Genomic DNA, 14,725 nt, shown 5'->3' with positions numbered 1-14,725 from the left:
TTTTGGCGTATTCTGCTTTGGGGCTCTGGGCCAGACACGGATCCAGAAGGTGGGTGATCATTCCTCCCCCAAAACCTCAATTTCTAGTCTTAACCGATCTGCAGCATGTCAAATGTGAGAATCTGAAAATCCACTACACAATATTTGTAACCTAAAATTATTGTTAAATCCTGTTGGTGAATATAGCCGCTAGAGAACGAGGGACCAGGTCGGTGAGTGACCTACATTTAGAAAGCATACAAGTGACCTAGAGAATGAGTTACTAGGTCAGTGAGCAACCAAAAGAATGAAAGAGTTTGTAAGCATGTTTGAGTGACATAGAGGGTTTTTGCAAGCATGTAAGTGATAAAAAAAATAAAGACCTTGAGAGCAATGTGCCAGGTCGGTGAGCAACCAAGAAAACTGTGTACAAGCACGTGTGATCACAGGAGTGACTTGGAGAGCAAGGGATCATGTTAATGCTTGAACAAAAGAGTGATAGAGTTTGCAAGTGTGTGTGACCCAGAGAGTTTGAAAGCATGTAAGTGACTAAAAAAAAGATCCAGAGAGCAATGTGCCAGGTCGGTGAGCAAACTAAAAAAGTGAGTAAACACGTGACCAAAAGAGTGACATAAAGAGTTTGCAAGCATGTGAGGGAAGTAGAGCTTAAAAGCATAGAAGCGATTAAAAGAGTGATCAAGAGAAGGTACTAGGTTGGTGAGTGATCAAAACTGGAGAATTCCCGAGCATGTGAGTGACCAAAAAAGTGACCTAGAGACAGTGCATGCTATCTTAATGTATGGGTCCAACCCGGGCACCTCAAAAGAAGGGGCATCACAAAAATTAGATCTGATTGAAGTATTTGAGAATTTGAAACATGGGGGGCCCCACGATGCTCAAAAGACAGCCTTGCCTATAGAAGGAGGTAACCAGGTCAGTGAGTGACTAAGAGACAGGCAAATTTACAGGGGTGTGTGGGGGGGGGGGGGGGTTGAGTGGTCAAGAGAATTAGTCTCCAATGAGAGAAGGGCGGCAAAACAACAATAAATCCGAATCTGTATATTGGGAAATTTCACAACTACTCACAAAACACAGACGCTCATGAAACATCGCTCTTCTATCAACACAACCCTTGGCATGCCATCGAAAGAAATATCGCCAGTAATAACGTTTTATCTCTTCGCTATAGCGCTTGTGTATATAACGCGAGTAGCACGTGATAACAACAGCCGTAGTAAATCAACCGCCACTCTATTGTTATGTCATTCACGCAACTGAATTTATGGGGGTGTGCCTCTACATACACACAGCTCTTCTAAAACAATCTTGGATCGCCAATGAACGGAACCAACAATGGATTCTTGATTGTATTATTAATCGCTATCCTAACAATTGGGAAAAAAAGGAAATATTTTTTACAAACAATAATAACAACTGCATAATAATCAACGCTGATGTTACTTACTGAGATTTTTGTAGGCAAATAAAATCGCGTAACATGAAACGAGGTCGTTCGGAAAGAAACTATATTTTGACGTTTTCAAAGCCAAAAAAATATCTTGAAAGTAAACAAAAACTCACCAATCTTTACGTCAGAAATTTTTTTCCACAAAATTACGATTGCGCTCGTAAATTTTGTTTTTAAATACACGAGGAAATATCGGTGTGCATGGGCATCGTCTGCACAATTCTCGTGCAAAAATCCCCTTTTTCTGCTACGAGGGAAAATTTTTTCTCTGAACTTATCCGTTGAACATAATAATTAGAGTGACCATACGTCCTGTATTTCCCGGGATAGTCCCGGTATTTTCTGTTTTTTTGGCTGTCCCGACTTTTTGACAAAAGTGTCCCGGTTTTTCCATCGAGAAGAAATATGTTATTTCTTCTAGTTACTTTATTTCTCCTCTAAGGGGTTTTCCCGTATTTTGCACGACGCCTACTTGAATTTTTATTCTTTATTGAAGTCAAAGATGGATATTATTTTTCAACTTATAAATTATATTATGATAATTACAACTATACATGAGAATATTAATCTCCCACATTTGTCTTAAGGAACTTTTTTTTCGTGGAATTCATTTTTATCCACTGCAATTAGCAGTAATGCTGCATTTCCAACCATTGTGATTTTTCCGTTATTTCAACAATATTTGGCATTTTTGTTCGGTTTTGGTGTGTCACTTTTGGCGAAAATTGGCTATGTTCTTCCGTATTTTCCCGTATTTCTCTCGAGGAAATATTTTCACCCTAATAATACCAGTATTTCGCGGGCCTAACCCGTATTGTTGGAATGAAACTTGGTGACCATATGACTCATATTCCCCGGGAGACATACAGCATTCCCGTATTTCAGAGTTTCCTGAAAGTGTGTGTGTTGCGGATCCTAAGGGCATCCAGTGTTGTCTTTACGCATGGATCCACTCGGGCACGGCCGGAGGGGGGGGGGGAACTAAGGGGCCGTTCAAGTATTACGTAAGCAGATTTAAAGCCAGTTTTGGAGCCCCCCCTCACCTCCTAACGCGTATTGGTGGGACACAAATGTACGTGGGATGGGGGGGGGGGAAGCATAGGGGACTCATGTGCCTCCCCTCCAGACGAAAAAAATTTAATTTTAATGTAAAAAACATTAAAAAAAAAATTTCGAAAGATAATGTCTTTATATAATATTATAATCGATTTCTGTTAATTTCAATGCTATTTGAAGAGTAAGAACACAAAATTTCTCTTTAAGAAATTCATTGCGACCCACCCTCTAAGCTATATATATGCGCAAATCCTTGATCCGCGGACCAAATGTGGCCTTGTAGGTTATCTGATATGGCTTGCCCCCCTCAAACTCAATTTTGTAAAAATGAACTAAGTGGCACATTTACAGATCGCTTAAATGACACGTGGCACAATTCCAGAGCATTTATGTCGGCCCATGGCACATTTTCAGATCACTGAAGTAGGCCCGTTGCTCATTTTCAGATCACTGAAGTAGGCCTGTGGCACATTCAAAGATCACTTCAGTAACCCGCGACACATTCCCAGAACACTTAAACGATCCGTGGCACATTTAGAAATCCCTTGAGTGACATGTGACACAATTTTAGAGCACTTAAGCGCCCCCCCCCCACCCCCGCAGTGCGATTCTACATCAATCAAGTTACCCGCGGAATATTCCCAGATAACTCAAGTGATTCGTGATATAATTACGGATCGGATCACTTGAGTGACGCGTTGCCCAGTTCCAGAGTACCTACGCGGCCCGGACGTATTTCCAGAGCATTTGAAGGATCCGTGAAACATTTAGAGATAGCTGAAGTGGCTCTGTAAGAGGGATTTATCATTAGGGAGAATGTTAGTTCAGATGCCGACAAACTAGCGAAAGATTTTTCTCGTTTTTGGCGCACCGAGTAAGATGCCATTAAGAATATTTCATATTTTCATAAAGGGTTGTTGATGACGTAAGCATCCTCCAAATCCCCCCCCCCCACCCCCCTGTCATCAAAAGTCAGCAAATCGGAAAACCTCTCCCCTCCCCATCGATGCTGACGTAATACTTGAATGACTCCTAAAGTTAAGAGAAGCCTAAAAAAAAAAAACGATTTGCCAGGTTAGGCTTCGGTAAATTCACTTGTCCTGGGGGCTCATTAAGCTCTTAAGACGGCCCTCAAGGCATCTCTCTGCCTTGAGGCGGAGAGAGTGGCGAAGTTCGCTCTTTGGCGAAGCGAGCTGGAGACATTGATTTGAATAATTATCTGTGTTTCGAAGTGGTTTTTTTTGCACGGGAAAATATCTACCAAACTATTTTGGGTAGTCGCATACGAACCCTGAATTGGGCTAGGGAGCCACTGAGGGCAAAAGTTTGAGAAACATCTCCATATTTTCCTATAATATTGGCCATTCCCAACTTTTATCCTTTTTAAAAATATATCTTTTTTTCCGTATTTCCAACGAAGGTAATTCTTTGATAATTCTTTATTGAAAGCACAAGGATCAAAGTTATTTTCTCTTATAAATAATATTGTGGTAATTATGACAATATCATAATTATGACTAAATACAGTTGGACCCATGGGACCCCATCTTAAATTAGGGTCCCCTAGGCTAGCAACTCGCACGGGCCCCATATTGGATTTTTCACGGGCCCCTTCTACAGTTAATTTACAGTGAGAAAAATTAACATGACAAGAATAGTTCCGAGCCTCCGGGCTGGAGACATTTTTTTTTTCCTGTCAGTCCCACCCTTGTGGGGCGGCCCATGGTCGGACCCGCTTATAAGAAGTCTAAAAAACAGTGAAACTATTCGTTATATGCAAACTTCGTTATAATATGATTAAGCTTATAACGCCCAGAAAAACGATGCATTTCAGCAAAATAAAACATCCTACATGCACGATATGCATTTTTCAGTAATACTTAAAATGAGTAGTTATATTATGAGGGGTTGGTGCACGCAAATTTACCAAAAAACACATTTTTAAATAATATTAAATTTTCTGCATCTAACTATGTTCAAGTTTTCGTTCTACCTGTACTAGAAATATTTGTAAAATATTTTAATAAAAACTGCTGGCAAGCATTATAAATGTATATATAATGTTATATAATATACAATGATGAATCCCATTAAAACTCACTGTTGCAGTTTTATGCTCCTTTATGGAAGTATGTTTACATTTGATCAATATCTTTATATTGTTGCCCTTAGCAACGAAAAGCGCGGGGAAAAAAAAAAATCAACTTTTCATCTACAAGTTCGTTCATTAACTGACCTATTTCGTAGTACTACCATTGGCGTACGCAAAGGGGGGGGGGGTTTGGGGTTCTAACCCCCCTCCCCCGAGCAAAGATTATAGTGTTATTTTGCAGGAACAAAAAGTAAACCCCCCCCCTCCCCCAGAAGGAAAAAAAATCTGAACCCCCCCCCTGGAGAAAATTCTGCGTACGCCTATGAGTACTACTAACCGTAAACGTAGTACAATACGAACGTAAACAACAAAGGCCACATTGAAGGTCTTTTCCGTACACATAGAAACACCCTCTGTCTCTCCCTAATATATCATTCATTCATAAATTCTCAGTTCATTCATAAAAAACTGACGTATAGTGACGTAACCTGTCACGTCAGTCCATTCATAACTGTTATCACTGTTCATTCATAACTTTTCTCAGTAAGACAATTTTCATATATGGAAATTTTTTGCATAACATAATTGGGAACTTGACCAATCAAGTTTCGTATCGATGACATTTTACATCCGTTCGTTTAAAATTTTTTGCTTGGGCCACCATCATATTTAGAAGCAGAAATGACGACACATCCACGTGCATAATTACAAGGTCACACATCGTCGTGTTTACAACAGAGTCACTATACCGAAAAAGAACAACCGTTTTTGAATGAAAACAGAAATTGTTTTAGTGGTGAATAATGGTAATCTCAAGACAGATGTGGGTTTTCCGTACTCCAGAGCTGTTTTCGAACTGCCTTCTTCAGTGGGGTTGAAGCCGAAGAAAGGCGGAGGGGCACACTTGAGCAGGACCGTAACTAATCAATAGGATCAATAGTAATCAATAGTATAGGATTTTTGCGGCCCCCACAACATTAAAATTCGATCGATAATTTTGTGTCCTTTTTTTCCCCACCTAAAACTGCCGTCTCCTAAATTTTGCCACCCATGGTAGTTGTCCCCCCCCCCCCCGCCCCATTAGTTTCGGCCCTGCACTCGAGCACCCTCAAAATTTCGTATCACGTGGCAGATCACACACAGAATTAATTCAGAAACCAATGTCCCATGTGTAAAAAAGGTATGGACACATTGACAAAAATATGGGCATCATGTGGACCAAGAAAATATTCAGGTAAGTTGTTCTTTTTAGGGAAGTGCTGCTATCTATCGGCATTTTATTAGCTACAAAATTATCTTGATCTCCCTTCAGGTTCAAGATTCTGTCAATAGGTAGCAGCACGAAAGTTTTGCGCTGGGTTGGAAAAGATGTCCATAAGTGGGAAATTACCGTGAACTAAAAAAAAAATCGGAAACAGTTTTGAGAACTTAAAGCCAAACACACACACACACACAAACCTTAACTAGTTCCTTTATAAATGTGGAAGGTATGAATGAACAACTTTTAGTGTACAGAATGTAGGGTATTTTCCACAAAAAGTGCAGTGCTTTTGTCCCCTGGACCGCAACTAGGGGCTGAGGAGCAGGCGGATCTGCGGCGCTGGACAGAATGGGCGCCGAATTCACCCCTTTAACCGCTTCTTATACATGCAAAGGGCGCAAAAAAATTCTTTCTTGCCCCTGGTGACAAAGCATTTAGTTGCGGTCCTGCTCACTGTAATTAACAAAGAGACAAACTTGTTATACCAGAACTAGGTGTTGGAGGGGTGACTTGGTGGGATTGAAGGTGATTCGGTGACTATGTTAGTATGTATCACCTACTTTAAGGGACTAAACCGTAGCTTCTCCCAAACTTTTTGTTCCATCGCCCCCTTCTTCAGAAATTGTTTTCCCTCATCGCTTCCCAACTTAAGCGAACCCATAGGATCCTATGTTATACCTGTAGATTCTATCGCTCCTCCGCTGGACCTTTCCATCGTCCACCAGGAGGTGATATTGCCCACTTTGGGAAACACTGGTTTAAACCATTATGCCATATCACTTAAAAAAAAAAAAGGAGTACAGATATACGCGTAAACGGGGAAGGGCAGCGGTGGTGATTACCCCCTTTAGTGAAAAAATTGTATTATTGACATGGGTGGGAAGGGGGAGGCGAACATTCGCCCACTCGTTCACTTTACCCACTCTTGGTGATTCCCCCCCCCCTTCCCCGACGTACATGGAGTCTATCCGCTTATAACATTATTAATTTAAACATGTGTTTTGAATCTGATCGGTAAGTTTTGTGAGCATTGCAATTGAAGCGCTCTGCCCTTATCCTTTTTTTTTGCAGCATTTGAGTACAATCATGGTTTGTAGCATGTATGCCACATATAATCTAATCAAATTACCACAGCAAAGGTTACACTGGATTATTGTAACAGTATTATAATAGATGTTTTTTGATAAACTGAGTGTTGTTGTTCCTTTAGTAATGTTGTTCGATGAGTAAAGATGAACGTGACTCACATCGCTAAATTCCTACAGTGCAGCGGCAACCCGAAATATTTGCCTTGTTAAGGGTGAAGGTGCAGCGCTAATCATAGCAGAACAACCAGATGTTTCAAGGCATTTCTTCTCTTAATGGTAAGAACCTGGAAAATTAGCAAAGGTCTGGTAGGCAAAACTGTGTATTCCGTGAGCCTTGAATCTGACAATGAAAATAAAAAAAAATCTGAGGATTATTTCATGGAGATTATCAAGCGAAGTTTGACATCTCACGGTCGGGTGTGCGAACCACACTGGACTCTTTCACGAACTCGTGAAAAGCCACACTGGAACAGATATATTTTATCATGCGACAAAACGCCCGGCGCCGATTAGCGATCCAGCATGATAGCCGCTGTGGTGGTCGAGTGGTCATAGTGACGGACTCACATCGCGAGGACCCGGGTTTGAACCCCATCGTCACCACAGTGGTGGTCGACTGTAGTTGGTATTCTGTGGTTCCCAACCACGCAACCAGATGCCTGGTCAGCCGCAGTAAGCAGGCATTTTGCCACCCTCTGTAATCTGATATGGCGCCCGGGCACCAGAATTACCTGCTCCCTCCCTCCCAGTTGCGGTTGTTTCCAATTCCGAGGCGGGAATGCGAGCCGATCTCCTTATTGAAGTCTCGCCACAGAGAGCAAGCAACAGGCCTACAATGGAACAAATATTCAACCATTACACTTCACTTTTGAGATATAGATGGCAGCACTGACAAATCAAACACGACACTATATACGATACGCACTCAGACTGTTAGGTTTAGGTACACACATTTGAACTTCCGGCACAACTCACTAGGTAGTAAATTGCCCATGGCGATAGACCTGAGTTGTGCTCGGTTGGAAGAAAGAAATCTAGCATGATAGTCCGGACCTTGCCACCCCCTCTGATTATTGCTTGTTCAGATCTATACCTCATTTCCATGCGCTTGAAACGCTTCAACATTCGATAGCTTTACTGAATGTTCACATTCCTGGTCGAAATTGGTGCAATAAAGTCTCAGGACAACAAAAAAAATCGCCATTTTTCGAAAACCTGTGGATGTAAACATTTAAGAATTTTAGAGCTATAATTACAAGTGGAACTAAACATTTTCCAGTGAAAATAATTTGGACGAGTTCTGCACTGTGCATCAGAAAAAAATTATAGTAAAGGTCAAAACCTGGAAAAAAGTGTAAGGACACACACACACGCGCGCGTTTTATTTTGTGACGTCGGGGAAAGAAATTTGCATTTTTCTTGTGTTGGCGTAACGGCCTATACTGTAGTCATGCGCTATGTAAAGCCGGGTTTTCCTAGGAGCAGGTTTCCTGTGCCACACGCAACGTGATTCGCCCAGCGCGACACGCCGTCCACTCCCAATAAGAAAAGCAGCATGACTGTTTTCCTACAGAGCGTAATACGCCTCACGACAGCACTTTACGTCGGGCGTGATTGGCTGACTGCTTCTGGAGGAGTCAAATACGTCGTGCGCCGCGCGTTTTGCCGATGTTCTCTTCACTCTTGTGTGTTTCCTTTCCCTTCAAACCAAAGCATGCAGACGACAGAGTAGCTGATGCCAAGGCCCTTTACTATAGTATAGCCACCCTGATCTGATGCTCCTCGCTAGGTAAACACAAACGCGTAACGTAATTATGGAACACGTTTCTGCCAGCGCGAAATGGTCTAATTCGGTTTTTGCGCTGCACAAAAAAACCTATTCCTAGGAGAACCCGGTTTTACTAGGACTAGAATTTCTGCGTCGTGTGCAGCGTGAAAACGCTGATTGGTTAAAAACTTGAAATTCATGTTTTTTTTTGACCAATCAGAGTTTTCACGCTGCAGAAACCTGCTTCTAGGAAAACCTGGCTTAACAAAATTTTTTTTTTTAAAGAGCGAAGATGGCCGAAGACAACATATTTATTGGACATTGAAAAGGCAAAATACTTGCTCTCAGAGAATCTATCTGTGTAATTGAGAAGAGATACGTCTTGCCTTGCACACTTCGAACTGTGCCTAATGTGATAAAAAAAAAAAAAAAAAAATTCAACTGTCTGGTGTGCAAAAAACGTGGAAATATAACATTCACTTATAAAACAGCACAGAACAGCAACAGAAGAGAACAAGCAATGTGAATTAGCCAAACAGCATGTACCTTACGGTGCCAAGTGGTATGAGAACGTTTTATTCGATTAGAAGCAATTTATAGGAAACCGATGGGTTTTAAATGTTATTGACCTATGCAATGACAGAGCCGTATTTTGAAAATACGTATAGGCACATCAAGACAGTTTCTGCAGAATTTCCATTTTCTGATTCACTTCCCCTAACTTTTAGACAATTTTTGTTCCAACAGGACAATGCTCTTGTAGGCCTACATGCTTAAAAGTTTAAAATGTGTTGGTTTGAAGTTAATTCAGGTGGAACTTCTTGAGGGGCATTGAGAAGACCTTTTCTTAATTCTGTAGAGCACTTGTGCAATATTTTGATTCGTGAAGGGTATAGAAATGGTACGCAGTACGCGAAAACAAACATGATCTTTTTGCATTCATTAAACAAGTTTGTGTGTGTGTAAGATGGCTACAGAACTGGTTGTTTATGACTTATCTCTATCAATGACATCCCGAATGATAAAGATTATGAAGAAAAAATTGGTGTATTCTTTGATTGAAATTGTGCACATAATTTTCAATTGTCCTTATACTTTTTTCCAAGTTTTGACCTTTACTATAATTTTAACAATTTTTTTTGAAAAAGTGCAGGACTCATTAAAATTTTTTTCACTGAAAAATGTTTAGTTGCACTTGTATAATTATCACTCTATATTTCCATTCACATATTCCCAATTCCCATATTTCTATTCACATATTTCCATTCACAAGTTTTCGAGATATGACAATTTTTCGGTTGTCCTTAAAATTTTTCCCACCACCTTACTGCCATTAAGGTAATTTACTAAAGCTTTACCTTCAAAAGAAGTCAGCTGTATTAGAATTGTGGTGTACTCGTAGAAACTAACGTAGAAACCGGAAATGCCACCACCAACCTTCCAACTCAGAAGTAATGGTCAGTGCCGTCTTAAGGCATGGGCTCATCCGGGCACGGCCCGGGGGCCTCAAGAGAAAAGGGGCCACCAAAAAATGAGATTTAGTTGAGATTTTCAAGAATTTGCCTTTCAAGTAGGGCTTCAGAAAAATCATTTGGCACGGGGGCCCATGATGCTCTTAAGATGGCCCTGGTCATGGTTTGTATTTTATAGGTTAGACACCGTTTGTTGTAATTTGATTTAGTGACTGAAATACTGTATTGATAAATCTTTGACGTACTTCAATATTTTCACTAATTATATTTGTCAAAACGTATTGTTTTTTTAACCAAGAAATTTTTGCATCAATGACATTCTAGATGTGTTAACACAGGTTAACTTTTGAATGTGTATTTAAAAATGGTGGAAAAAATACTGGATAAAGGTTTCACAGGAAATAATTCCTCTCCCTGGAGTGTCCCCAAGACAAAAAAAACAGCCTTTCTTTTCCCGGCTGCTAACAAATTATCCCTCTCCGTCTCGCTTCTAATCCAGCCATTTGTATTCCACGGCATAAATCTTTGCTTAGTTCCCTGAGCATATACATAGCCCTATACGTGTAGGGGAACTTTCGCGAGGGGGAAAAAAACACGTGGCATTTGTTGGTATTTTTCTGTCCGGTTGTTCCGAGTGGTCGAACCAAACAGGAAATCATTTGACATTCTTTTCCGGTTCGGACTTAATCGAATGCGGGGACAACGAGTTACGTATGAAACACAATTAAGTGAGTTTGGCTCTTGTTTGTCTCTAGTTGTCCGACAACAAGCTGTTCGTTTTCTGTGAGGGTTACCACCTCCCTTCCATTGCTTTCCGGACTCAGAAGCACCAGAAAAAATACCCATTCCTTAACCTTCACCAAACGAGAGAAGCCAATATAGATTTCTATACACGAGAAACAACTTTGAACATCGCCAAATAGAGGGTCTATTCCTGTCCTATTTCCTCCTTATTGGCAATCCTATCAGCGAGATCTAACGCCAATATAGATGGACATCCATATGTAATCGACTAATTTCTCTTGGGGGTTCAACTTAAGAAGGAAGGGAAGTAAAAAGGACCACGTGGGGTGCTAATGGGGGTTCGCCAAGGAGCAAATCAAGTTGTTTTTCCGCATTCGAAGCACCATTATCTGAGTATGCCAAATAGTGGAGGGTAAGGGGCCAGTTAATTCTGATTATGCCCATTTTCTCAACCTTAGAATGGGGGGGGGGCGGGAAGGGCTATTCACTCATGTCCTTCGAAGAGTCTCCGGTACAAACGGGGATGAGGATAATTGTAAGTGTTGAGCTTTTAATTATGCCCGGGTGGGTGACGACAATGCTCTCGAGATGTGTAAATGGGGATTAATGTTGGGTATTTCTAAGACACTACTCGGTGGACAGAAGTTGCTGGGGCTTCCCTAGCTTCCACCATTGATGGTGCAAGAAGTACGAGAGGGCAAGGGAAACGAGAGTGGTGGTGGGGGTGGCAGGTCTTGATTTATGCGGAAAGTTTCTGAGAACGTCTGGAACTGCTGATACTACAAGTGTATGACTTAAGTTATCCGATAAGTGAGACGAAAGGCCAGACTGAAGTTGATTACATGGACAGACATACAGGGTTAGGGTGTTTTGTAAGTGCTAATGCGGCCTTATGTCACCAACCGTCCGTCGTAGAGGTATAGTATTAATTTAAAAAATGTTAAAAATGCGTTCAAAACCAACCCTGTATCAGTTTTGAGAGCGCGTCACAAAATTAAAAAATATATAAATTTTATACGGTCCCCTTGTCCTCTAACTTACAATTAGAAAGTTGCTGCCGTGTCTCTCCGGAGACAAAAATAATCCAAGTTTCTAAGTGATATATTCGCTGAGATATCTGAATTCAAAAATCGGAGAAAAGTTTGGAAAGGACCGCATAAATGAAGGAAAGAAGCATTGTCCGTTAGTTTTAGCTGTTGTTTTATAACTTCTTCCATTTTTTGAATTCAAATATCTTAGTGAATATTGCACTTAGAGACATGGAATTTTTTTTCTGTTGGCCTCGGAAGATACAGGGCAACAACTTCCTAATTCGAAGTTAGAGAATAGGGGGGATTACATAAAAATGTAGATTTTTTTTTTGTGACACACCGTATTTCAAAACTAGTACAGGGTAATTGTTGAACACCTTTTGAGCATTCTTTAAACTGGAAATCATACCTCCACGACAGACGGTTGATGAGATAAAGGCCGCATTAGCGCCTACAGGCATGGCCCCACGAGGGTTGGACTGACTGACGGGGCTACAGCCGGGTGGGGGGGGGAATGGGGCAATTACTATCATTTTATGTTTTTTCATGCTATAAATTCACTAGAAGGGCCGTGAAAGTTTGGTTTGGAGGGGCCTGCTAAAGATTTCAGTGTAGGGGTCCCTGCTCAAAGACGTGGATGGCCATGCTTACAGGATACCCTGTATAGGAGAGTCAATGAACAAATTACCCGTGTTTTTTCTTTCGAAATTGGATGGAGTAGAGACGATATTCTATGAGGTGTTAGTGAACTATTAGGACCTAGGTACAGTAGACGCCGCTCATAGAAACCACGTTTGATTTACCGTTTTGATTCTTATAAGCAAGTGATTCTTATAAACGGAGATTTATCCCCTCTATTCTCCTCGTATACATATATCCACCCAGATGTTTCACATACTAATTTTTAAATAATCAAGGAATATATGTATCAGAGAAGCAAAATTTCATTCAAAATACCTTGATTCTTAAAATTTTAAATTAGTTGAACATTCATAATTAATTCAATTACGTACTCCAGCCAACCACCATTGTGCCGCCAACGGGGTTCGAACCTGGGTCCTCACGATGAGAGTCCGGTACGACGCCCACTCGACCGCACAGAGGGCCTAAAAGGCAGGGTGGACGGGAAGTCCTAGATACGTTTTAGAAATTGATGAAAAATTCCACCAATCGACATACAAAGGTGCGGTTTGCACTAAAATACTTATCATAGCCTATAGCTTTTCTTTTTTTTTGATAAATTAAAAAAAAAAATCGAATTTCACTCACCGGTGGCGTTGTAAAACGAAAAACTCGACATAACACATAAAATGCAACACCAACAGTGCAAAATTAATGTTTATGACAATTTTTTTTTGTGAGTTACATAAAACTATATATTTTAATATGAACACCCTGTCACCCATTTAGATGAAGCCCTCCTGGGCCTCCTTCCTAGCTCGAAATTCCTGCCTACGACAGGCGAATCCCTTTTTAACGAATATCGTTATATCTCGTTTTAGCGAATATTTTTCTAATTAGATTTCTAATCCCCAGATAAGTTTACATAGGAGCAACGCTAAAACCTAGAATTCCTTTATAACGAAATTTCGTTATAACGAAGTGATTTCTCCGGTCTCTTGGAGTTCGTTATAACGAGATTCGACTGTAGTTTCTGTAGAAATAGTTGAACGAAATCTCGTTACATCACGAGGCTTCCTATGTACTTGATGGCCGCGGATAGGCCCATGCGTTAAGATAGCCATGGGAAGCAGCCACCACAGGAAATACAAATGTATAAAGGCCGCGTATCCCCCACAGAATGCGACAGCATCTATTCAGCCAATGGTAGGACATCGTCCCTTTTAACCGTGGTGACTGCGGACCCATTCCCTTTTCAGTTAATCGAGGCTGTGCTTTGCCGTATTGTATAAATGTTCAAATTTAAATATCAATCACGGCTCTTTATCAGGCCCGCGAGATCCAGAATTAGGCCTCACGGATGGAATTCTTTCTTCCTCTTGCTAATGACGATTTCATTGTGCAATTGTCACAGATTAATGGCAAGGAAATGAGCACGCACCTATTGCCGAGACTTCCGAACGGGAACCCCCCTCAACTCATTTACTAATAGCTGAGGTATACACGAGGGAAAATATTTGCAAATTTACACACTTTACTTCCTCTGCAAAGTACCTAAATAGTTCGATTATCTGACGATAATTGACGACCGAAAGTTTTCAGTCATTAGTATTATGCAGGAGTAATATTTTAATGATAATTTCTCATACAGAAATTAATTATGAAATTGTCTTTATACACCTGACTTGATTGTTTTTGTATAAAACAAAATAATTTATACATTTTAATCACCCAATTTTATTGTGAAGATAGGATTATTGTTGCTTCAAAACCCGTTGTTGTACGATAAGTTTTCTCAGTGAAACCTCGCTACAACGACAAATTCCTCTACAACGATATTTTTTTTCAAATTTTATTTGGAATTGCCTTTAGGCCAATGTTATAAACTTCTCTTGATACAACGATATCCTTTACTCTCTCTACGCGATAAATGCCTCTATAAAAATATTTTTTTGAGGATATTTTGAAACCACTATAACGATATTTTCTGCATTTCATCCAAATCCACCTTCAATACACAATCGACGCGAGATTTTATGAACCCCCAATTTACGAACTGCACGTTTTTACGCGAACTGATTTTCTTTTCTCAATCACGATGTACCGAGTGTCCTTTAAATTCGTAAATAGTTTATAAATTTATAA

At 40.5% G+C, this 14,725-nt stretch overlaps 1 protein-coding gene across 4 annotated transcripts in view; it reads right to left on the bottom strand.

Moving 5' to 3' along the window:
* Positions 1-14,725, bottom strand: part of eas (ethanolamine kinase 1) — an 80,783-nt gene that overhangs the window by 27,340 nt on the left and 38,718 nt on the right. The window contains exon 1 of one of the 4 annotated variants that reach the window (XM_089251389.1): positions 1,561-1,673. The exons of 1 other annotated variant lie outside the window; for it this stretch is intronic. Coding sequence is in view for 1 of the 3 variants with exons in the window: in XM_089251386.1 (XP_089107512.1) it covers positions 1,066-1,089 (24 nt within the window). In the remaining 2 variants the exon portion in view is untranslated. 2 more of the 4 variants (XM_089251390.1, XM_089251386.1) reach the window with 2 other exon arrangements.

Source organism: Pholcus phalangioides, unplaced genomic scaffold (genome assembly GCF_987345545.1).
Source record: "Pholcus phalangioides strain wild (caught in Gottingen) unplaced genomic scaffold, Ppha-v1.0 ptg000024l_1, whole genome shotgun sequence".
Lineage (NCBI taxonomy): Eukaryota > Metazoa > Arthropoda > Arachnida > Araneae > Pholcidae > Pholcus > Pholcus phalangioides.
This window is presented reverse-complemented; position numbering and strand designations above follow the sequence as displayed.